A 25,147-nucleotide genomic window follows, 5' to 3' on the forward strand; every position below is an offset into this window, starting at 1 on the left:
CATGTGTGATCATGCACACCATGTTCATTAAAGATGAGCATGATGATAGCCTCCATGATCAAGGGTGTTAGTTTCAGGATGGATTTGAGCCGCAACCTAGGCCAACAATGTTTGCCTAGTTCCTCCATGTCTCATTTGGCATTGGAGGAAACCACTAGTCATCTCATGTCATTAAATTTGTTTTAATTTGCTTGTAAACTACATTTCATTGTGAACTATCTTGCTTATTTGATGGTAGTTGTAATACATTTTTTCATCTGTATGTTGGCCAATTGGGTGAAATTGAAAGAAAAAGGCAAAAAAGCCCAGCGCAGACCAAATGGGTGTTGCCACTGGGTTTGTCCCGATCCAAAAGGGGGTGAGGATGGGGACGCATTTCTATCTGCGAACCGACCCAAATGGACACATTTGGTGTTTGAAATGGGTCGGGCCGCCTTAATAGTGGTGCATTAAATGGCAGGTGCTCGTTCATTTTCCTTATCCAGATAGGCGACTAGGGCAGCTACCACTTTGCCCCTCCCTCCCCTAGTCGCAGCCCCTGCCTCCTCCGCCCATTGTTCCAACTACGGTGGGGGCAGGGGGTGGGGGAGGGGGCTTAGTGATTTGACTTCGGCGAGTATTTAGGATTGGAAGAGGTTTTTCCAGAGGAGTCACGTCGGTGGTAGGGGAAGGCACTGTGTTGTAATAAGGTGCCCTTGCTTCACTCCAATCTTGACGGTTCTCTTACAGGTGACGTCTAGAGCAGGTGGCTAGATCCTCTTTTTGTTCTTCAAATCTTGCAAGATTAGTGTCTCGGACTACCGATGACATTTGTCGTGATCTGCGTCGAGGTTGGAAGTCAGGGCGAGGTGGATGCTATGAAGCGAGGATGTTGATCCGAAGGTGGTAGATTGGTCGTTATTTCTCGACTTTTTTGATGGGATGCGACGGGTCTTGGTCCAAGATAGCACATGATGTCTTGCGGTCGACGTGGCTTGCTACTCGTTGCATGCATGTTCATCGACTCACAAATCTGTTTCTTTGGGTCTGGAAATGGTGTAGGATTGCATCTCTTCCAGTATACGATTTGGTGGCGCTGAAGTTGGACGGTGGATGTTGGCTTCGATGTGTACAGGGATCACTATTGATCGTTTTCCATTTTTTCTTTCTTAGGGTTCTATCTATAAAGTATTTAGGATAACCATTTTGTGCCGCTCTAGCTTTTTTTTAATTGCCACATTGGTTTATTCATTTATACTAGTGAAATATGTGGTTTTTATAAAAATAAATACCGTTAAAGCAAAGAAAAACATCTCAGTAATGATATTGAACCAATATGTGAGCACATCCAGCAGAGGCGATCGCGTAAGGCGGCCACATACCCATCTAGGGCTCCTTGTTGGCAATGCCGGCGGTCCGCTCTACCTCCAGTGGCCTTAGGGCCTTAGAGGTGTGGCGGACCACGACCCCTTGTTGGCAGGGAGTTTCTGTTATTTTTAGTCTGTTTTTCAGGATGGTGAGGCGGTTACATTCTGAAGTCAGAGTAACGTCCTCCCCTCCCTATCCTCGCCCTGGTGGTGTGTTTAGCACCGGCGGAGGGCGCGTGGAGTCTTGTGCCCGACGGATCTCTTGGGACCCAGTTGGTTATCGTGTTTGTTGATGTGGTTTCGTGCCAGTCTCTTTCGATCCAGGGTTGTCATTTTTGGCGATGGTGCTTTGGTGCGGCGATGGTTGTTGTTTTGGTGCGTTGGTTCTTTGAGCACTTAGCACGACCACATCTCATCTATCTACTACAACAAGCGTCTACTACGGCAAGCTTTCGAATGACGACGCCCCTTCAGCTTGTGCTATTACATATTTGTAATAATTATAATAACTTGTACTGTACCGTTGTTGATAACTATAGATCGGTGGAATTCTTTGTTTAAAGCATCTCAGGAAATGAATAAACTGCAGACACGCACTGCGCAGGGCACCAAGCAGTAAATAAACCGAATAAAGACGAAGCTTCTCCCACCCGACCCAACTGGCCCGATAAAAAAACCAGCGGCTCAGCGGACGCGAGCGCCCGCATTGGCCGCGACCCGACGTCCGTCGTCACCACGTGCATTTTACAATTCGCCAAAGGCCACAACCCACCAAGTTGCGTGCTGCTTTGGTGGCGCCAAAAGGCCAACAAACACCGCAGGTCGATTTATCAACTCATTTCCCCCCGCCGTCCCGATCTCCCGTCTCCCTCCCCGGCTCGTGCCCTCCCCACGCCACCGCCGCAAAAGATCTGCCATCCCCCGGATAACAGCCGGGGTTCTCGGGATTTGACCTGGTCTGTCGCCGCGATGAGCTGCGGGGGGACCAACGCGTGGCTGCTGGACTACGGCCTCGTGGAGGAGGAGATCCAGGGCTCCGAGTTCATCTACATGGTCGACGACCCGCCCGTCTCCAGGTCAGCTCTCTCCCCTTCGATTCCGCTATTTTCCCTCTTCTTGGCTTGGAAGAACTTTGGATAGTTGCATGGTGCCGGTGGTTGATTCGACTGATTGTCCCGCAGCGTGATACTGGGGTTTGATGCTCCCAGAAGGGACGACGGTGGCCAGGACAACTCCGGCGCCAAGAAGAGGTAATATCCTTTGCTCTCTTCAGATTTGTACTACCTCTGGACTGAATAAATTGACGCAGCCAGCAGCTAACATTACGCACGCACGAGCCTCCCTCCGCGTCGATTAAATCCGACCGGAGGGAGTAGCTTCTAAGCTAGCCTTGTGGTTGACTGTGGCAAGGCGAGTTTTGGGATTTGCTTGCTTTATAGTTCTCCTGCTTGGATTGTTTTGGCCTTTCTGATTCGATTGATGAGAAAGATTGCGGTAGTAGTGTAGTTTTTTTTTTAGAGTATATAGCAGTAGTTGTTGGGAGAACGCCAGTCTGGACCTCTTCTCTGGTGGGTGGCTAGCAAACTTGACTCACAGGTACTCCCTCCGTTCCTTTTTAATTGACTCGGATTTAGTACAAACTTGTACTAAATTCGAGTCAATTAAAAAAGAACGGAGGGAGTAGCTCACAAAAGTAACCGATTACAGGTTGCTGGAAACAGTTGCAGATAAGTTCGAGTCCAATAATTAGCTGACGACTTGATCGGTGTCTCATAATTGGACTTTATTTTGGAAGCTACGGAGCTTGCTATTTTATTTTCCCCTTGTCAAAACATGATTTACAGTGCTATTTTTCAGCTTTTAAGTCAGCAGACGGTCAGAATTAGCACGATTGTTGGAAAGATCAAGTAGTGGTCACTGATGCTGATTCCCATCACACTTGGCAAGCTTCAGGAACCAGATTCCACTGAGCGTCAGCCTCATCTGACGCTTTTTTTGCAATCCGCAGATCCCGTCCAGAGTCGAGCGCGCCGCCTGGCACCAAGGCCTGCCGCGAGAAGCTCCGACGAGACAGGCTCAACGAAAGGTATGTTGCGGAGCTTACAAGTTTCAGTTCTGTGGCTGGCAATTCTAATCTTCCGTTGCTGCAGTTGTTGGACATGTTCGGCAGTTGCCCGCCAAATCTGATCAGCTCTGATCCACCTCTATGGCGTGTAAACCTCCAGGTTCAATGAGCTCTGCGCAGTCTTGGAGCCTGGGAAGCCGCCCAAGGCCGACAAGGTCGCCATCCTCAGCGACGCCGCTCGCCTCCTGGAACAGCTGCGTGCCGAGGCTGAGAAGCTCAAGACGTCGAACGAGTCGCTGCAGGACTCCATCAAGAGCCTCAAGGTAAACACCAAAACACTGCACTGGCACACCCGGATATCATTCATTGGAGAGAAAACTTCAGAGATCTTAATGGTTCAGTGTGACTGCAGTCTGAGAAGTCGGAGCTGCGAGACGAGAAGACGAAGCTGAAGGCCGAGAGGGAGAGGCTGGAGCAAATGCTCAAGGGCGTCAGCGCTGCGGCCGCGCCACAACAGTTCATTCCGCACCCGGCTGCCATGGCGCCACCACACTTCCACCCGGCGGCAGCGTATGCGCAGGCCGGCAAGTTCGTCCCTGCCTACGCCGCAGGGTACCCACCGCCGGCCGCGTTCTGGCAGTGGATACCACCGACATCGCTGGACACGTCCAAGGATTCAGCGCACTGGCCACCGGTTGCGTGATCAGCTCGATCACGTACGGCGTCAATCATCAGGACGCATGTGCTGAACTTGCTCTTGGTGTAGAAGTTTGACAAAAGCACACGCCCGAAGATAGCATTGGGTGCTGGTGATTGTGTAGCGATTTCTATGATTGTGGTGTGGATATAATGATCCAGGGTCACCTGATAGAAATACCAGGTGATCACTGCTCATTGGATCAGTCGATGTAACAGCTCTAATAGTTATGAAGATTCATAAATAGGATGGTGCTTATAGAAAAAAGAAAAAGAAAAACAACGGTGTGCTTTTGGATGTCCTTAAGCCATGTTATGTAGGCAATACACGTGCAAAAAATCCAATGACAATTTTTTTTAATTTGAAACAAGGCGGGATTTGCCATTTTCATTAATAGAGAAGAATAGGTGGCTCGTTCATTAACGGAAAACCGCCAAAAACCGAAACAAACACCCTTGCCGACCGTCGTGGAGCACGATCGTGGCAAGGGCACACACAACCACCCGGGCAACCACAGAAACTGCACAAACACCACCAAAGCAAAGATCGTCGTCGAGGTTGTCCACCAGCGTCATCGTCATCACTATGTAGCGACTCCGACTTCCCCGAAGCGTCCAAAAAGAAGGCCTCGCCGAAGCAGCACCGTGAAGCTCAAGTTGTCCCGCAAAATAGGTGGCTCCTCGCGAAGGGACCGGCAGCTCCTACTCTGGTGATGAGCTCCGGAGAGGAGATGCGCAAGACGCGCGCCGAAGAAGAACTTCACCTGACTCCTTGCAGGTCACCGTATGCCGCTCAAATGAAGACGCGTGAAGAACATAGCAGCTCTGACTTCACAGCAAGGGAGGACCAACATGAAGAAACTCGGACACGCTAGAGCAAATCCGACTGACATGGTCTTGCCGCGACCAAACCATCACTCTTCAACACCATAGTTGCCACACAAGTCGCCACACGAAACTCTCGCATCGCCGGCCAACTGTGAACCACGATATTGTGCAAGTCCGGCCTCGGGGAAGCATGACGCCCTCAGGAGGGGAAGTGACGCAGAACGCCGCTGTCGTCTGACCCTGCAACGCAGGGTCAAGGCAATCATCTGGAGAGGTGACCCGAGGTTGAGCAGAACGGGGAGCTCCACGAAGACCCCCAAGGAGGAAAGCAACGTCCGTGGACGACGCGTCATCAGGCTTTCGCCCGGAGATGCCCGGACTCCTCGACCCCACGTAGTTGGGGCCGAGGAGGGGAAGACCCGCAGCGCCGCCGACCTGCAACCCCACTGGTCCAGACACCTCCGAACGCGGCGGCAGTGCCACCAACGCGCAGGAGCCACCTTCCTCACCACCGACAGAAGTCGGCGTGCCAGACCAAGGCGCCGACTAGTTCCAGCGCCCGAAGCCGCAGCAGAGCGATGGACCACGCCGGCCATCCACCAGGCCGCAACGGAGAAGCGGAAGGGGGGATTTCACCCTACCCCGACACACTGAGCAAGAAGCTTGTCGGCGCCGCTGCGCTGGCTGCGCGCCAGAGACGACCGCCTGCAGGGCGTTGCAGAGGCCGAGAACGTAGGAGAAGACCGCCAGTAGGGCACTACAGAGCCCGAGGACGTTGGAGAAGACCACCGGAACAGTCAGTCGTGGAGCTTGGGGCCGAGCCTCCCCCCACTAAGATCTCGCGCCGCAAGGGACGTTGTGGGCGCGAGAGGAAAGCCTCGCCGCCGTCCACCGCGAGGGCTTCGCACGGAAGTTTTCTCCGACAGCGACGGGCATGGGCGGAGGGAGGGTGGCGACGCAGCAGGCTAGGGTTCCCCCGAGCCGCCCCTACGAGACGACGTGAGGGACTGGATAATGTACTCTACTCAGAGAGTTGTGACTTTAAATCTAATGACAATTGTACACAAGGAAAACAAATTGAGCAAAACGAAAAAGTGTACATTGTTAACGTTGTTCTACGACATTGTTGTAAGTAAACTAAGTTGAGGTATACATATAACACCTAACAATTTTTAGGCAATATCTATTGAAAAAGAAGTTAGATTTAATTACATTTAGGCACACGCACCTAAAGGAAAATGCCAACTGTTCCTTTACTCAATCAAGATAATCATGCAAAAGCACATTCCATGCAAAGCTTACCAAAGGACAGCAACCAAACGCATCTCCACTCGCCCTCCCATACGGCGTCCGACACAGTCGTTTTAGGGACCGTATTGGGGGCGCCGGCGGAAAATGAGAATTGGGAACATACTGGGGCCCAAAGGTGCACCCCAAACGGCGCCCCCAATACAGTTTCATATATATTTTAAATTTAAACACTAAATTTAATGTGATAATTTATTACTACAACTTAAACAAATGTTGGACATAATTCAACAAGTTCAACATAGCACACAAATAATTACGGTTTATCAAACCACACAAATTTTAAAGTTTAAATCACAATGGCAAACAAATAAACAAACTAGTCGCCGCCTTTGAGAATTCACAAATGCTCCACCAGATTGGTGATGAGTGTTGGAGTCTCGGACTTCTTGACGCCTAGCGAGAAAAGCAGCAAATGCGGGAGGCACATTGTGATCAACATCTGCAATGGATTGTCGGCGAAGCAGTCGGCGTATAGCATGCAATAGCCTTCTATCATCTGCCTTGGCTTTCTCTTGGGGCACCCCGGCGCGGAGACACCAATGACCGGCTTGTCCTCCTCGGCGATCATGGCCAAGAGGGAGATGAGGATTGCGAGATGCTCGTCGTCTCTAGCAACGTCCCTGGTCGCAGCCGCAATAGTGAGTTGTCGCGGCTCCTCGTCCATGAGCGCGGTCATGACGTCCCGTCGTACGAGTCCATCGTCTTGGCAAATAGCCGAACACCTCACGTGCAAGGTGGGAGCGTGGTGGAGATGGAGGTAGCAGTGGTAGTGGGAGCAGGTGAACAGCGACGGTGGAAAGGGCCAGCGAGGTGGCGAGGGTTTGCGGCAGAGTGTATGTGGCGGCGGAGTGGGTTCCTACCGGCGGCAATGGTCCGTCGCAGCAAGGGGGTGATTGTGGCGGCGACAGTGGTCGCGGGGCGAGAAGGAAAAAAAATATTTATGTTATTTTGGCTTTGGTCGCTGACAGGGCTGGCCCGCGACGCTTTCTCGCCCCGCTGGCGTTCCCGCTAGCCCCCTGTAGATTGGGTTCGGCCTAGGGCCGCCGGATGAAGTGTTAGGCCACGCCGGCGGAAAAATATAGTACCCTCAAAGTGGTAACTTACCTAACATAGTACCCTCAAATTAGTGTAATGACATGTGCGTGAAGCGTAACTTAATAGTCAAAATTCTAAATGCATCCATGTTACAGAACGTAAGATTACTCCATGTAAGGATTAATTACAAAGGTGGGCAATAACTCAAAACCGAGCAAGAGGGGCTGAGGGCATCCAAGAACAAACTTAAAATGATCAATTAAAGTATTGATACTTCGACATGTTTTTTGATAGGTTACACACTCGGGAATACTCTACCAAATTCGTGGATATTTAAGGATAGGTAGACAATAGCACATACAAATGTGTTATAACATATCAAGGGTGGAAACTTATTTATTCATTCATGTGATACTTATGGGTTGCTTATATCTTAAGTGAAATCCATTGCAAAATATTTCCAAGCTATAGTAATAAAATAAAATATTTTATAAGAAAAGGACTTCAGACTGCTCCATGTTGCATGGATAAATATATTGTATAGATTAATACATGTTTCAATGATTAGATTTTAAATATTCAATTTTAAATACCAACGGATACAAATATCTGAACTTCATGTGTTATATGTCATGTAACAGTCTAGATAACAACCAAAGAAGGTCAAACTACATTTCTTGTAAAATTCTGAATGTCACGAAGAACAAATTTTTAAAATGAAATTTGATCTCTTTAACCTCAAAATCTAGCTGAAATGGTTGTTAAATCTAATTCAACCCCTCAAATTTGACTTTTGGAGGTCAAATATGGTTAATTGAAAGGAACAACTAAACATAGTTAAATAGATTGTTTGAATTTTTTTTGCCAATGTTTGAAGTTCAACATTTACAATTAGAATGAAGCTCTACAAGAGTAAAGTACTCAACTGCAAAAAACAGGTTTAGAGTAACTTCTATGCATTGTATAGTCGTACTATTCAAGTCAGTTTTTTGGCGGTTTTGTGTAAAAGAAATATTAGCTACATGTGGAGCTGATATAAGTAGAACAAGGAATTGTGGACCTTGAGTTGGTCTTAAGGTTTATATCAAAAATCCAATGTCTATGTACAAAAGATGGAGCAAAACAAATATATTAAGTACATAAAGAAGTCGGTCAAAAGTAAGTATGATACCTTGTTGTTGACCCAAACTTCGTTGACACATTAACTCTAAACTACATAGAACATGTAAACATTAAAGAAGAAAAACAATATTTATTCAATGTGGACTATACATATTAGATCAACGTTTGGCGTTTAGATGCTACACCCCTTGTCATAGTGCATGTCAATTTGCGACCATGTATTACTATCGCTTGTTTGTTTGCTGATGTTGCTTTGAACAGTTAAAAATCTTAGTTAAATCTTCACTTTGTGCTTAGCCCTGCTTAGCGTCTGGGTTTTGATTCCAAGGAGAAGCATTTGGAATTAAATTCTTCCCAATTTGATTAACAGGAACATGAACTTTTTGATAATTGTTGAATCCAATTAAATACCTTAAATTTGACTCTTTACTTAAAAAATAGAAAATAACAATTGAATAGTGTTAAAAATAAGGTGCAGAAAATGCTTAATCGGTAACCGTTTTTATTGGGAAACTTAGACAAGTTAGATGACATAACAGTTAATTAAAAGCTTCGCTTCTCAAATAGAAGTCCTTGATTTATCATAACATCCACACTAGCTTTACACATTGAAGATTGCTCAAGATTTCAATGCCTTTTGAATCTATAATTGAAATATTACTTTCCTCATGGCCCATGCTATCACTGTCAATAAATGGCTTGAAGCAATTGAGATCGACACATTCAATGGGTTACATGTTGGAAGATCTTCACATAGTATATCAAACTATGTTGCAAATCCTTAGAGCATCTCTAGTGGAAGGTGCAAATTTGGACGTGTATATCTCTATATACACGTCCATATACACATTGCTAAATTTAACACCTCCCAGTTTTTCAGTAGAACGTGTATCAGGACGTGTAAATCAGGACGTGTATATTCCAACGGCTGTATTTTCAATTGGACTCCAATTGGACTATCAGGTTGTGTTTGTTAGTAACCAAAACCAACTGTGTCCAACAAACTTTGATCACCATCCATCTGCAAGCAATCAACAAAGACACACAGCCAACAACAAATTAGTAATCAGAGAGTTCTTGTACACATCAGGTTGTACATCAGTACAAAATCTGTAGCAAAACACTATCAAATCACAACTATTTTAGCCCCAGACCACAATCATGCATCAAATTGACATGGAGAAGCCCCAAATTGACATGGACATATACCAAATCGACATGGCCAAGCCGGTCTCTCCACTGTCCATTGCCGCCACCCTCCAGGCCGCAGCACGCCAGCCCCACTCTACGCGCCCTCCCATCTCCATGGCGCGCGCCGCCGCCGCATCTGGAGATGGGGGCCGGCCGCCGCGCGACTCCCCGCGCCTCCCCTCACCTCTACTCTACATGCGGGAATAAAAAAGGGGCGAGAGAGAGAGAGCTTACCGGAGGGGAGTGGCCGCCGGCGAGCTTCGATGGCTCCGGACGGAGGCGGGATGCGAGCGGGAGCAGAGCTGGGAGAAGAGGTTCCGTTTTCACGAGCGTGGCTCGGGCGTGTTTATTTCCACGATGGGTAGCGTCGTGGATGGACGTGTAAAGCTTCCACGACCGTATACACGATCCACTGGAGACTGATTTTGGGTCAGAAACGTGTAAACGGGCTTTACACGTCCATATACACCATCCACTAGAGATGCTCTTATGTTGTATGCTTCAGTTCAATTCTAAAATTGACGTTGTTAAGAATTTCAATTCATAATGCACGACAAATCATCGTTCTGGAACTGCTAGGAAAATGTACCGATACGAGCATATAAATACAAAATTTCTTAGATGGGAATCAGATTCCGACTATCAAAACAATAGCTCTTTGGAACCATATAATAAAATAAACATCGTCTTTGAAATATTTGAACAAATCAACGGTGGATCAAAACAACAATGATATATATATACAAGACTTGTTCATGGAAAAAATGGATAAGAATGCATGACAAGGGTCTGGTGTAAATGGTGGAAATAATAACTGTTATCGAGACATCGGTGGTGGTTCTCATCGCCCATAGGACAAATGTTTCAGATATTCGTTGATCAACGCTTTTGTACTCACATTGCTTCACATGGAAATAATAAATCAGTTTGCCCAGCATTCTGAATGTCAGAATGAATTTGGCCCGTCACTATCTAGGAGCAGTTCTGGCTAGTCGACCACCTAGTATAAACCGCACATCCCTTCACGCTCACTCCGCAAACCTCACCTGGAGAGAAAATTGTAATAGTGGATCTTCATAACCTAGTTGTGACAAAACTAAACTAATATTTTTAACAAACTGCACAAGCACAATACATTTAAGCTTAGTCCATGTTGTATGGAGATTGTGTCCATGTTTTGAAAATGTCAATTGTTAATACCAATTGATCCAAATAATCTGCAACTTATGATGTCCTATATTTGCTAAGATTCTAAACAACAAACAATCTTTGAACTTCATGTTTTAAAATTCCGAATGATCGGCCGAACCACAAACTGGACATGTAACTCTATTTATGCAAGTTCAGATTAACATGTCATTAGAGCAACTCTACCATATCGTTAGATTGCAAACTGCAAAATGCAAGTACATGTCAGCGAAAACATCGTTTGCAGGTTCAAGTTTGAGGCTAATTCAAAAATCATTGTTTGCGTGAGAACTGAAAGGGATCCTTCAACATTTGCTATTCAGTTCGTCGATACATCATCACAGATGCAAAATAAACTATTAAAACCACTAATTCTACCATACCGCAACTCTGTATTTACTAAAATTTGGCCCCGAGATACCTCACCGATGCCTATGGGTGCGGCGGCGAGAATGGCGAGCTTGGCTTCACTAGGAGTCGTCGAGGTCGATGATCACCTACTTCGCACGGTGGACGGCGAGCTCTGCGTTTTTTGTTTCGTAGGCCACCACCTGCACACAGCAAGGTGTGCCACCTCCTTCTCGCGCATACGCACTGCCGCGGCCATTCGCTCTGAGAAGCACCGTTGCTTCTCGAGGGCACGACGGTTGGCTACGTCGTTGTCGGCTTAGTCAAGTTCGATGAAACTCCCCCCTCCGACTCCTTGGAGGATGGCTCATGCTCCATCGGCATGCTCCACTCCTCGTCGGAGTAGGTGAGGGAGCGAGGATGACGGTGGCCACGCGAGGAGGAGACCCCGCTTCCACGTCATGGGTGTTTGGTCCACCGCTTGGCCGCGCGCTTCTTTGTGCCCTCTGAGCCCACGACGCGTTGGTGCTCCTTAGATGGGGTAGGGTGCTTCCTCCACGGCGGGAGCTTCTGCTGCGGTGCGAGGAGGAGCTGCCGCCTCCTCTCTGACCATCCGCTAGGTCAAATGAGCCTCGCCTCGACAACATCGAACAAAGGGATCTATGGATCTGCTAGAGTTTGTGCCAAAATATATTTCCGAGGCAGGAGTGGGGCGGTGACGGAGCGGTAGACGGTGGGGAAATAGGGTTTGAGACCGCAACCGCCGCACTGACCGCTACATGTAGCGTCTACGCCTGCATGTTTGTGGGCCACCGAGAAATGTTTATGGCACGGGCAAAGAGTATGAGATCTGTTATGCGTGCCAAAAACGCTGCAAACCGTGAACATGCCAGAATTTTACAGGTTGGGCCTATTTACAGGATTTGCTAAAACTTCTCTTTCTTCGGTCAGGAGGTAGGTGTGGATAAGACATGGGAAAAAAGTGGAGGTGATGGGGGAGGCTACCTTTAGCGCGGAAGCATAGACGGGAAGCACAGGGTAAATGTTTGTACCATGATGCCACCACAAAACGACCAATCACGTGGACAAGAGAACCTCTTGAGGGAGGGTTGAATTCAAATTTAGGTTAATATTTTCCTGTTTTTTTAATGAAAGTAGGGGCAGCTTGCAATATAAAGGAGACAATATATCATGTGGCTTGATCGAATGTATTCCCCATATTAGGGCGTCTTTGGTAGCCTGGGCCGATTTTGGGGCTCACTGGGAGCATACGCTATGGATGTTAGGCCCTCCAAAATGAGCTCTAGGTCATATTTGGCATTTTCTTCAGTTGCTCGTGAAGGGTTTTCGTGCACCGGGTGGGAAACACAACCTTGTTCATTGGCTGGCCTGCATAAAGCCTATTTTGTACGCAAACTATTGTTGTTTGGTCGCACACATGAGAGACTATCATATTCTTACCATGGTTCAAATAAGGTGAGGTTACCATGCCATTATATGTTGCATCCGATTATAGATGAATTAGAAGAACAGAACCTGACGATCACCAACAACAATACGATGGTGATGAAATATTTCACCCTACTCCGCCGTACATGAGGTGCTCCTTATAAAGGCAGTGGCTAATGAGGCATTGACTGATTAGTCATAACCTGAATAGCCATATAGCTAGATCAGCCAATAAGCTCTGATACTCCTCTTGTGCCTCCGCAAAGTATATATCGTATTGTTTGTAGTTATTGTTGGAGAAACCTGTGACTTGCTTTTGGCAGATCCTCTGTGAACTGTATATTCATGGATGCCTCCCTTTGATGACCACATACCACTAACATGGCACAAGAATAACATGTAAGGTTATTGACCACAAGCATGAAACAAGTCATAAGAAAGTATCACAATATTCACACCAGATCATAAACTAAAAGGTGCATGCATGATCATTACCAAAACTGGATCACATCCTACCATTACAACTATAGTGTCAAACTACCACCACAACAAAAGTGGATGTGAAAGGACGAGATGTCGCCTAGAGGGGGGGTGAATAGGCGTTTAAAAACTCTTACAGATTTGGCTTGTAAGAATGCGGAATTAAACTATGTTTATTCTACAAGCACAAACCCTAAATATGCTAGGCTCAACTAAGTGCAAAGACAACAACTAGAGATAAGCAAGATAGGCACAATATATATGAACAACAAGTGATAGCAAGTTATAATAGATACTTCTAGCTCGATGGCTATCACAAGGAAAGTAAGCTCGGGTATAGAAATAACCGAGGCACGCGGAGACGAAGATGTATTCCCGTGTTCTCTTCCTTTGCAAGAAGGTACGTCACGTTTGGAGAGGTGGAGGTCCCACGAAGGATTCTCCAATGCCACGAAGGCTCACCTTTTTCTCCGAGCCAAACCCACGAAGGATAATGGCCCTTTCCTTATGGTTAGCTTTTCCTCCACTCCGGAGATGGCAAGCTCCACAACCACTTCACAAGCTCCACGAAGGAGAAGCACGTGCCTCTTCACAATCTTCCTTGAAGATATCACCGGAGCATCAACCGCCAAGCCAACTAGGAGGTCTCCCTCCAAGAGTAACAAGCTCACGGTCTCTCACTCGAACTAATCGTGGTGGAGAGCTCAATATTATGCAATGATGCAAAGCAAGAACACTAGAGTTTTTCAAATCCTTCACACTCAAATCCCACCAAAGCAACAAATGCTAGGATGAGATTAGAGAGGAAGAACAAAGAGGAAATCAACAAATGACTCCAAGATCTAGATCCAAAGGGTTCCCCTCACTTAGAGGAGAGATGGATTGGTGGGGATTGTAGATCTAGATCTCCTCTCTTAGATCCCTCAAGAATGAGCAAGAATCATGGGGGGAATCAAGAAACAGGACAAGTTCTTCAAAGTCAACAATGGAGGAGAGAGAGTGGAAGAACTTGTACAACCCAAGGTGGAAGAAGGGCTATTTATAGCCCAAGCCGAAATCTAACCGTTGGGAAGTGACCAGCTCAGCATTGGTCGAGGAGGCCGGTCAACCGGGCCTGGGGCCGAACAGACCGGACCATAGACCGGACCGTTCGGTCCAGACCGGACCTGGCGCCGGGCCGTGACCGGGACGGGTCTTTGTCGTGCAGTACATGGCTCCGGTAGTCACCAGAGCAGGACCCGGTCGGCGCCGAGGTGGCCAGTGCACAAGCCAGTCTGACCGGGTGTGAGACCGAACCAGGCCGGTCCAAAACGGGCCACACGCTGGGCCAGCACCAAGCTAAGGAGAAAGCTCCCCTGGATGGTGCCCGGTGTGCACCGATCCAGGGGCGGTTGAAACCGGGCCTCCGGTGGGACGCCGGTCACGCCGGGCAAGACACCGGGGCAGCATGAAAGCATGTTATACAAAAACTGTGATAAGTTTTGTGTCCGGACTCCGATTGACATGAAACCATTTTTTTGTTGGAAATATGGAGACACCTCACATGATATTTTTAGATGGCTCTAGAGAGAGAGTCTCCCACCGTCATGAAATGGTGAAGATGTCCAAACTCGAAAACGCAATAGAAGATGCATGCGGATTCCGTTTTCAATAAACTTGGGCTTGTTGTAAAGCTAGCAACAAGCTCAAGAACCTCACACAGAGAAATACCAAGAAGCAATAGGGATATGCAAAGTATGCAAAGGATTGAGCTCCCTAAGACGACGCGATCAAGTTACCCAACCGAAAGCCCCTCTTGATAGTGCGGCTATCTATCCTATAATCCGGTCTCCCAACATCCACCTTGAGACCGGTAAAAGGAAAACCTAGCAAGGACATACCTTTTCCTTGCACATCCCGCTTGATCTTGATGATAACTCTTTAAGCTCCACTCAAGCCGGAATGCCTTGCTTGATCATTGTTGCTTCGTGAAGTCTCACAAATGCTCCCCCATACACCATGATGGGAAAGCCCCATTGATGCACATCTTCGCATGTCCATTATCGCCAAATGGACGGCAAGCTTCAAGCATATGATCCTCTTGAGATGTTCAACTTGAACTTGCCCAACTCAACCTTGATGACGATCACCACTTGATGTCATCCTTTCATGGGCTATATGAGATCTCCCTTTTGATGCATGCCCATGGAAAGATACCTAACCCACCTAGACAACACAAGGGCACATATATGATGGGTTAGTTCATAAAGCATAATTGACAAGGCTTACCATACCACATGACTTCACGTGGCACATTCTTCATGCTTCATGTGTTGATGAAACTTGAATCTATTCTTCACTCTTTGTATTGGTCAACCTTGTATCTTCTCATGCTCTATCATACTATCTTGAGGTGTATAAATAATTCTTCATTTGTTTGCATGCTCTAAATATTAGTCAACCATAGCTCAACTTATGAGACTATCATGACACCGACTTAGAGCCATAACTTGAATTCTTCACTTGGAATCAAACACTCAAGATCTTGATCATCCATTGCTTATCACATAAGCTAGAGCATGGCTAATATTGAGTTCCACATAGGAACTCCATCTTCATTTCTTCTTCTTGATCATATCACATATATGTCTTCAAATCGATGATCTTGATGCCAATACTCAAGGTATATCTTTATCTTCATGGCATCCATACTTGAATCCAACACATGGACTACAAGTACCTATGGAATATTTCTTCATATAAACTCAATGAAAACATTAGTCCATAGGGGTTGTCACTAATTACCAAAACCACACATAGGGGCAATATACCCTTACAGGGTGTCATCCTAACACAGCAAGTTCACCATCACATGAGGGCTTAGTATATACCACCTCATGATAGTTATAGTCATAAGAATTTTTAAGCCATAGATACACCAAAATGTACATCATCATCATCACCATGATCTCAACGCATGCATCCGCACCCCATGGCCACAAGGCCACCACTACAAATTTGTAGTAGTACTTGGCCAGATAGGTCATGAGCTAGAGGACCCTATGTGGGGTACCATTCAAAAAAAAGTTGGTACTCCAGGCCTAATGGTTGACGAGGTGGGTTAGCTGACATAGGCATCCCCAATGGGCCTGCCAAAGATGGTACCCGGGGTTTACTAAAAGCCCAAGATTCGAAGAATAAGAAGACTCGGAAGTCCACTTAGTGTTAAGGAGAGATAGTTTGTATTAGGAAAGATAGAGATTTGTAATCTTACGGGTTGGATACGAAACCCACCCGAACTCTGTAACTTGTGTATTACGAAACCATCGGCTCCACCCTCTATATAAGGGGGAGTCGAGGGACAAAGAAAGGATCGAATCTACGATTAAGGCAACCCTAGTTTTACAATCGTCGAGTACTTTTCGGCTGAAACCTTCGAGATCTACTTGCCCTCTACTTCTAGCAAAATCCTAGTCTACAATCTGTAGGCATTGACAAATTAATCCTTTGTCAATTGGCGCCGTCTGTGGGGATTAGAGGTTGCAAGGAGCTGATCTCGATGGCACGTCCAGAATCGTCGACTTCGTCGGTAGCAAGCAATGCGATGGATCGAGGTAACCAGGAAAAAACTGATCTAATCGATTTTATTCCTCACCCGCCCTCCCGTATGGATGCATGTGCCTATCTGGAGGAGCCCATCGTCATGACGTTCGGAGAATTCCGATTTGGCGTCAACAAAGAAGGATCCTATCGTCTTGAAGTTCCGATCTCGTCGGAATTTTCAGCGATCGATTCTGGCTTTTCGTCGAGTGACGAGGAGTTTTCTTCGCCACGCTTCATCGACACCAAGGCAAACGGAAAGCTCGCCAAGATCTTCAGCAACACATCTTTCGAGTCGTCTGCGAACTCCTTTATAAGCAGCGATTCCGACAGCATCGACAGCTTCAACTTCATCGACAAATCTGTCGCCATCGGAAAGGTCTTCACCAATCTATATGATGGTGTCACCAATCCCGACAAAAATCAATACGCAAAATACCATCAGATCTATGCGATAGAAGAAGCAGGCCGATCAGAACCAGAAACGTCAGAGGCTTTCGATGATTTGGGAAATCCATACATCGATCCCGCTGATCTCAGAAAAGGCTTAGGCACTAAATATGATGGGTCTTCAACTCGCGCAAAAGTCCAACTCCCGCAAGCAGCGTGGGATAGGGCTGCACGAGCCATGGATGGTTCATAACCAATGACCACCACTGCTACTGTACAAGAACTACAAGCATATCAATATAGACTTGCTCGGGTAAGTAGAGAGTTGGAAAAACAGACAGCATCCTTGAATAGGAGAAAAGAGGCAGCTTCCGCGTCGAGCAGAGCTCAGTCGACAATCAGAAACTTCGGCAGATAGCCATAGAGAGGCTCGAAGGAGAATGAGATCTCGGCTGCAAAATATACCTGAAGAAGAGAGAGGAAACATAATTCAAAACCTCGACATGTCTTTTATGACGATTGATACACGGGGAAATATCATCCCGAAAACGCCAGAAGCAGGTTACATGGCAACGCAAGCTTACATCCTCGCGTCCAGACCACCTCCTGGGGACCCGAGAAAACCATTGTTCAATATGGCAATGGCTGGAGTAGGAGTTATGGGAACAGCATTTGCAGCCACGCCTCCCGAAGGAAATCCTAGGCAAAATAGCCCACGACCTACTACAACGGTTCAAGATCCACCGAGAACAAGTGGAGCAAGAGACACAGCAGTTCAAGTAAGGGTAGATAGAGCGCGACAAGAAAGAAGGGAGCGTCAGCATTCACCAGAAGTTGCCGACGAAGATATGTGTGGACTCCCGTGCTTTACGAGAAGAGTTCGAAAGACTAGAGTCCCAAAAGGGTTCAAGTTACCCGAGAATTTCAAGAAATTCGACGGCCTGCAGGATCCCGAGGATTGGCTCGTGGATTATCTCGAGATGGTGAAGCTGGTAGGAGGAACCGTAGCAACAGCTATGCAAAGTATCCAAGTTCACTTGAGTGGTGCCGCAAGATCTTGGATAAAGAAACTTCCCCCAGGCTCCACCGACAGCTGGGATAATTTTGAGGACATCTTCGTGAGAAATTTTCGATCCACCTGCAAAAAACCTGCATCATTGGAAGAATTGAGGGTGTGTCGACAGAAACATGATGAGTCGATGAGAAAATATATACAGCGGTGGAACATTATAAAAAACTCGGCAGAGGATATATCTGACGAGAGAGCAATAGATGCGTTCGTGGCAGGAATTCGGCGAGGAGATTTCGTCGAGGACTTAGGGAGAACTAACCCTAAGACCATATCAGCACTAATGGAGATAGCTAATAAATGGGCATATGGAGAAGACGCAATATACAACAAGCGACACAGATCGCCAGAAGAGGATCGTGGTCGAAATTATCAAAATAGAAGGCGATTTTCTCGCCAGTTCTACAACAACGACGCTCCTGGCCATATATCGGCTGGATTTTGGGGAAATCCTGGAGGGAATAGTCGAGATGACTATCAAAGGAGTAATGAGCAACAAGGCGACAATAGAGGTGATTCTCGCGGCAACAGGCAAAATAGTGGACCAAGGTTTCAAAGACCTTACGTGTCCCCCGAGGAGATGATGAACGGCCCGTGTCAAATGCACTTTTATCTCGACAACAACGGAAAGAGGCACTCAGGACATCTCCAGAAAGACTGCCGAAATTTTCAGGCAATGTTGCGAGCCGCAGGAATTGCAAATGCCCAAGCCATGAACAGAAACCCCCAGGGGCCAAGGAGCGAGATCCACCTCCCACCTCCTCCCGCAATCACGGACGAAAATCGGCACCAGCTCAGAATAGCGGCAGCACCACACCCACCTCCATATGTTGATCCTAATTCTAACGGCGCGGTCTCGATGATTCGAAAGCCGTGCCATCCAATAGGGCACAGAAGGTAATCTCACGACAAGTGTTCATGGCAGAGAAGATGCCTCCACCAACAGTTGAGTACTTAAATTGGTCAGGGCAAGACATTGGCTTTACAATCGCGGACCATCCGCAGCAAGTTCCTCGTCCAGGACAATCAGCACTCATCTTACCCGCAGTAATTGCTGGTTTCGATGTGTCGAGAGTTTTCATAGATGGCGGCAGCAGCTTAAACCTTATGTATGCAGATACATTGAGGAAGATGAACATATCCCTGGCAAACTTGAAACCAACTGACACACGTTTCCATGGGATCACACCAGAGAAGCCAAGTTATCCGCTGGGCAAGATCAATCTCGACGTTCAGTTTGGAACCCGAGAAAATTACAGGATAGAGAATTTGGAATTCGAAGTTGTGGATTTCCCGTCGCAATATCACGCTCTGTTGGGACGACCAGCGTATGCCAGGTTCATGGCAGTGCCACACTATACGTACCTGTTGTGGAGGTTGCCCGGGCCCAAGGGACATATCACAATCAAAGGAAGTTTCGCGTTATCTGATAAATGCGACAAGGATTTTCATCGATTGTCAGAAACTTTCGGGATGCAAGCAGAATATATGGCGCCAAGGTTCACTGATTATGATGTGCTGCCAGAAGTAGGGAGGTCTTCTAAGGAGCCAACTTTTAACACAACCAAGGATTCAAAAGAGGTACAGATCCACCCGACAGACTCAAAGAAAACGACGTCCATTGCAGCAAACATGGATATCGCATAGGAAAGCGCGCTCGTCGAGTTCCTCCGTGAGCACTGGAAAATCTTCGCATGGTGTCCAGCTGACATGCCAGGAGTACCCAGGGAACTTGCCGAGCACCACCTCAATTTGGATCCTCTCGCGAGACCAATCAAGCAACCTTTGCGGCGTTTTTCGAAACCCAACCGCAAAGCTATGTTATCAGAAATAGATCGACTTAAAGATGCTGGTTTTATTAAAGAAATATCTACAGAAGCCACGTGGGTATCTAACCCAGTGATGGTGCCGAAGAAACACACAAAAGTCCTTCGCATGTGTGTCGACTTTACGTGTGTCAATAAACATTGTCCTAAGGATCACTTTCCCCTCCCAAGGATCGATCAAATCATCGACTCCACGGCAGGATGCGAACGTCTTTCCTTTTTGGACGCGTACTCTGGTTATAACCAGATCAGATTAAAAGAAGAAGATGAAGCCAAGACAGCGTTCATAACACCTTACGGCGTGTTTTGTTACAAAACAATGCCCTTTGGTTTGAAAAATGCGGGAGCAACATATCAGCGGATGATGCAGAAGTGCCTAGCAACACAGATTGGAAAAAATGTGCAAGTCTACATCGATGATGTCGTGATTATATCAAAGAAGGGGTCGACTCTGATCGAAGATTTGAAGGAAACCTTCGACAACCTCGACAAGTTCTGCCTCAAGCTGAACCCGACAAAATGCTCTTTTGGAGTTCCTGCAGGAGAACTTCTCGGGTTCTTAGTATCAGCAAGGGGGATTGAAGCTAACCCCGAAAAAATATAGGCCATCGTCACTATGAGAAAGCCAACAAAGTTGAAAGAAATACAACAGCTGACGGGGCGAGTCGCAGCTTTAAGCAGATTCGTCGCCAGGCTAGGAGAAAAGGCATTGCCGTTCTATGCATTGATCAAACAGGGGGAGAAATTTCAATGGAACGAGGAAGCAGACAGAGCCTTTGAAAATCTCAAACGTACAATCTCGACACCCCCAATCTTGGTGGCGCCTAAAGAGAAAGAACCTCTCCTCCTATACATTGCAGCCACACCTCAGGTGGTCAGCACAGCCCTAGTAGTCGAGAGAGAAGAAGAAGGAAAGCTTCATGGAGTTCAGAGGCCAGTATATTTCATCGGCGAAATCGTCGCCTTCAAAACAGCGGTACCCGCAATATCGAAACTGGCGTATGGAGTATTCACGACAGCAAGAAAATTGCGACACTATTTTTCGGCGCACCCGATAATAGTGGTCAATGAAGCTCCTTTGTCAAACATATTGAACAACCCAGAAACTACGGGTTGTGTCTCCCTTTGGGGAATAGAACTTTCCCCTCGGGACATCATGTATGAAAAACGAAAGGCAATAAAATCGCAGGTTCTACCAGATTTCATTGCAGAGTGGATGGAGCTACAAAACACGGGGCCTCCAGATTTATCGAGAACTTGGACCATTAACTTCGACGGGTCCAAAAGGTTGGAAGGTGCTGGAGCAGGCGTGATATTGGTATCACCTGAAGGCGACAAGTTGAAATATGTTTTACGGATGACGTTCCCAAACGCGTCTAACAACGAAGCAGAATATGAAGCTCTCATACACGGGATGAAGATGGCGAAGGCTTGCGGCGCAACCCGATTGAAAATCTTCGGCGACTCACAATTGGTGGCACAGCAAGTTATGAACCAATGTGATGCAGTCAACGAAAGTATGATAGCATACAAGGAGGTGTACAATGAGCTAGAAAAATTGTTTGATGGATGCGAGGTAAACCACATCAGCAGGCTGAGTAACGATGAAGCCGATGTTCTTGCAAACATCGGGTCACAATGTCTCGTGATCCCTCCAGGCGTGTTTTGGGAAGAAATAAGCGAGAGATCAACAAAACCAGCGAAAATAAAGAAGGAGAAAAAAGAGAAATCCTCGAGTACCACCAAAGACTCAGTAGAAGAAGAAGAGGAACAGGAGCTAGTCATGATGGTGCAAATTCCATGGATGCAGGCCTATATATTATACATCCTAAGGAAAACAATACCCGACGACCCAGTTGAAGCAAGGCGAATAATTAGGAGATCAAAAGCTTTTACTGTAGTAAAAGGGGAGTTGTACAAACGAAGTATCTCGGGTGTGCTACAGAGGTGTGTCACACCCGAAGAAGGAAGGATCATCCTAAAAGACGTACACGAAGGAATATGCGGGCATCACGCGAGCAGCCGAGCTATTGCGGCCAAAGTCTTCAGAGCAGGATTTTATTGGCTAACAGCAATCGAGGACGCGAAGGAAATAATGCGAACCTACGATGCGTGCCAAAGATTCGCGGCAAAACCTCACTCACCGGCAGCAGAACTTATGCCAATCCCACTGTCTTGGCCCTTTGCTCAATGGGGTCTCGACATGGTGGGAAAACTACACAAAGCTTCGCCAGGAGGATATGAGTATATGCTCGTTGCTATCGACAAATTTACTAAGTGGATAGAAGCAAAGCCGATAAATTCACCGGATGGCGCGTCGGCGATCAAGTTCGTGAAAAGCATCGTCTTCAGATTTGGAGTCCCTCACAGCATTGTCACAGACAACGGCAGCAATTTTACGTCCAAGGAGTTCAAGGCATATTGCGCAGAAGTGGGCATCAAATTGAGTTTTGCGTCTGTTACACATCCACAGACCAACGGTCAAGTCGAGAAGGCCAATGGCATCATCTGCAATGGTATCAGGAAGCGCTTGTTAGGACCATTGGAAAAGGCGCGGCATACTTGGCCGGAGAAGTTGCCAAGTGTGTTATGGAGTATTCGAACAACACCAAATACGGCGACACAGGAGACGCCGTTCTTTCTAGTCCATGGAGCTGAGGCAGTCCTGCCGATAGAAATAGAGCATGATTCTCCAAGAGTTACAGAATATGATGAAGAAACTTCGAGAAAAGCTTTGGAGGATGATGTTGACGCACTTGATGAAGCTCGAGACGAAGTCCTGTCACGAGTCGCCAAATATCAACAGGACTTGAAAAATTACCACAGTCGACGATTACGGCCAAGATCCTTCCAAGTTGGTGACCTGGTTTTGCGACTCAATCAAAAAAGTCATGAAAAACTTGAGTCACCATGGCTAGGACCTTACATCGTCACAGAAGTAATCGAAGGAGGAGCATACAGTAATCAAAGACAAGAAGACGGGGATTGCCGAGCCAAATCCTTGGAACGTGGCGCAGCTCAGGCGTTTTTACGCCTAGATGTCGAAATATAGTCTCCTTTGTAAACATACAATGTACTGAAACGCCCGCGAGTTTTCAGACGCACTCTTTTCCTTTTTCGGGGCACCGAGTGGGGCCGGGAAAGGTTTTTAATGAGGCGGGCTCGCGGTGCTGCAATATAATGAAGATAGTGGAATTATATATCTTTTCGACAGACTCGGGGTCTTCCCCCTACAAAGATACAATATATATATGGTGCCAATAAAATACAATTCGCGACAATATCTCGCCTTGGTATAAAATACCTCGCCAAAATAAAAATATATCGACAAACAGCGGTCAACATAAAGCTCGGGGGCTCATACCCACAAAAATAATACAGTATTTATTTTGCCTTGGGTAACCTCGCACTATAAAACAAAAATACTGCCATCAAAACGCCCGGGGGCTTGGCGTTGAAAATAAAAACATAGTGACTTTACAATACAAAAATATATACACAAGATACAATTATTGGAACAGCTTGTCTTCGGGGATTCCCCAGTATGTTGTCTATTGTCAAGCGCTCATTATTTACAGCACGAGTGCTATGTTCAGCGTAGCTGCCCTTCACGAAGAATTCGGCATCCATCCGAAGAAGTTCATCCATCATATCTTCGGCAACAGGAGTAACAATATCATCATACTTGCCGAAGTTCTTTTTCCTCTTCGCCATCTTGGCCAAGCACTTTGGAACAATCTGCCCCACGTCTAACTTCGGGTAGCAGATCTTTATCATAATCATAGCAAATCTGGCGCCAGCAGCCAATTGGGCCCGCACAAAGCCGTGGATCCGAGGAGCATCCCGAAACTTATCCATTAAAGCAGGAAGAGTCTCTGGAATCTTGTTCCGAGGAAACATGGTGCCATAGACCAGATACAGAGTCCTTGTACAAAAGTCGAGATAATCGCGAACCTGGAGTGCGCGATCCTGAAACCTGACAATCTGGCGAGTTCGTTCAGGTGTGCCCCAAAAACTTGAACCATGAGTCTCGGCAAGCCGAAGAAGTACATTGGACCGAGCCTCGACACGCTCATCTTCAGTAGCAGCATCCAAAAAAGAATCTATTTTTCGAAAGAATCAGCAAGAAGCGAGGAGACAAGCAAGGAGGAAAAGGAAAAAACACGACAATGATAAATGAAGCATACCTGCCATATCCAAGCTAGCATCCGTCAACGAGTTCAAGCATAAAATTTTCGCGGGATGTAGCTGCAGCAGCTTCAGCAACGGCGGCATCCTTTTCAGTTATGGCATCTTGAGCTTGTTGGAGCGCAGCTTTCTCCCTTTCAGAAGATTTTCGAGACTGTTCCATGAGCATAAGGGATTGCCTCTTCATGGATTGAAGTTGTTGTCGAAGTTCTTCTAAATCTTCTGCCGAATCTTTACTCGCAGAATCTTCAACAAATTTAACAGCAACAGGGGTTTTCTTTGAAGAAGACGAAGGAAAAACTTCGGAAGGACCGGGAGTTGACGTATAGTTGTCAAAAATTAACTGAAAAAATAAATTTCGACATCAATCGTTGAGGAAAAGATAGATTTTCATTCATTCTCATAATATATACATGTCTATTACAAAGGAAGGACCTCTAGAGACCCACTGAAGCAGTCATGGCCAAGAACACTATGGCAACAGTGCCAAAAGAAGGAGGTAAACTAAAAAGAAAAAGCAAAGGGGCATTCAACTAGACCTCCGGCTTTGATGAACTAGGAGTCGAAGATGGCTTGATCCCGAAATAAGACAGGATTTTCTTCGAGTTGGGCTTTGCCGCCTTGATCAACGATCGCCATTTCGTCTCGCTCTATCCGTTCCGTGTCGCCCACTTTCGCCCGGCCGATAGTTTGTTGACTATCGACGACCAAGGCAACAGTGCTTTCAACAGCGACCTTCAAATTTTCTTGGCGCATCTTCAGCCCAAGATCTTCTGGTGGGTTAAAGCACTTGGCAAGACCAAGGAAAGTTGTGGGTTCCTCTTTCTTCTGGAAAAAGTAGGGGAAGAGTCGCGACAGCCCTGTCCTAGCCTGATCAATGCCCTCACGTGCTTCTGTACCATGAAATTCAAGGAACGAAACGGCGTCAAGAAGAGGATCATTGTCGGGATCTTCAAGCTCAAATTCTTGAAAAGTTTTATCTGTCAAAATAAAAAATCTCCGGTCAACAAATGAGTGCAGAAAAGAATCCAAAGGA

The 25,147-nt window shown here is 46.6% G+C and overlaps 1 protein-coding gene across 1 annotated transcript; it reads left to right on the forward strand.

The window, feature by feature from the left end:
• The first annotated feature begins 2,164 nt into the window (after positions 1–2,164).
• Positions 2,165–4,252, forward strand: LOC124650347 (transcription factor ILR3-like). The gene is made up of 5 exons (XM_047189880.1): positions 2,165–2,422; positions 2,528–2,596; positions 3,355–3,432; positions 3,572–3,734; positions 3,824–4,252. The coding sequence occupies exons 1-5, from the start codon at positions 2,316–2,318 to the stop codon at positions 4,112–4,114; spliced, it is 708 nt and encodes a 235-aa protein (XP_047045836.1). The 5' UTR covers positions 2,165–2,315; the 3' UTR covers positions 4,115–4,252.
• Positions 4,253–25,147: the final 20,895 nt, after the last annotated feature.

Source organism: Lolium rigidum, chromosome 4, assembly GCF_022539505.1.
Source record: "Lolium rigidum isolate FL_2022 chromosome 4, APGP_CSIRO_Lrig_0.1, whole genome shotgun sequence".
In the NCBI taxonomy this organism is placed as follows: Eukaryota; Viridiplantae; Streptophyta; class Magnoliopsida; order Poales; family Poaceae; genus Lolium; species Lolium rigidum.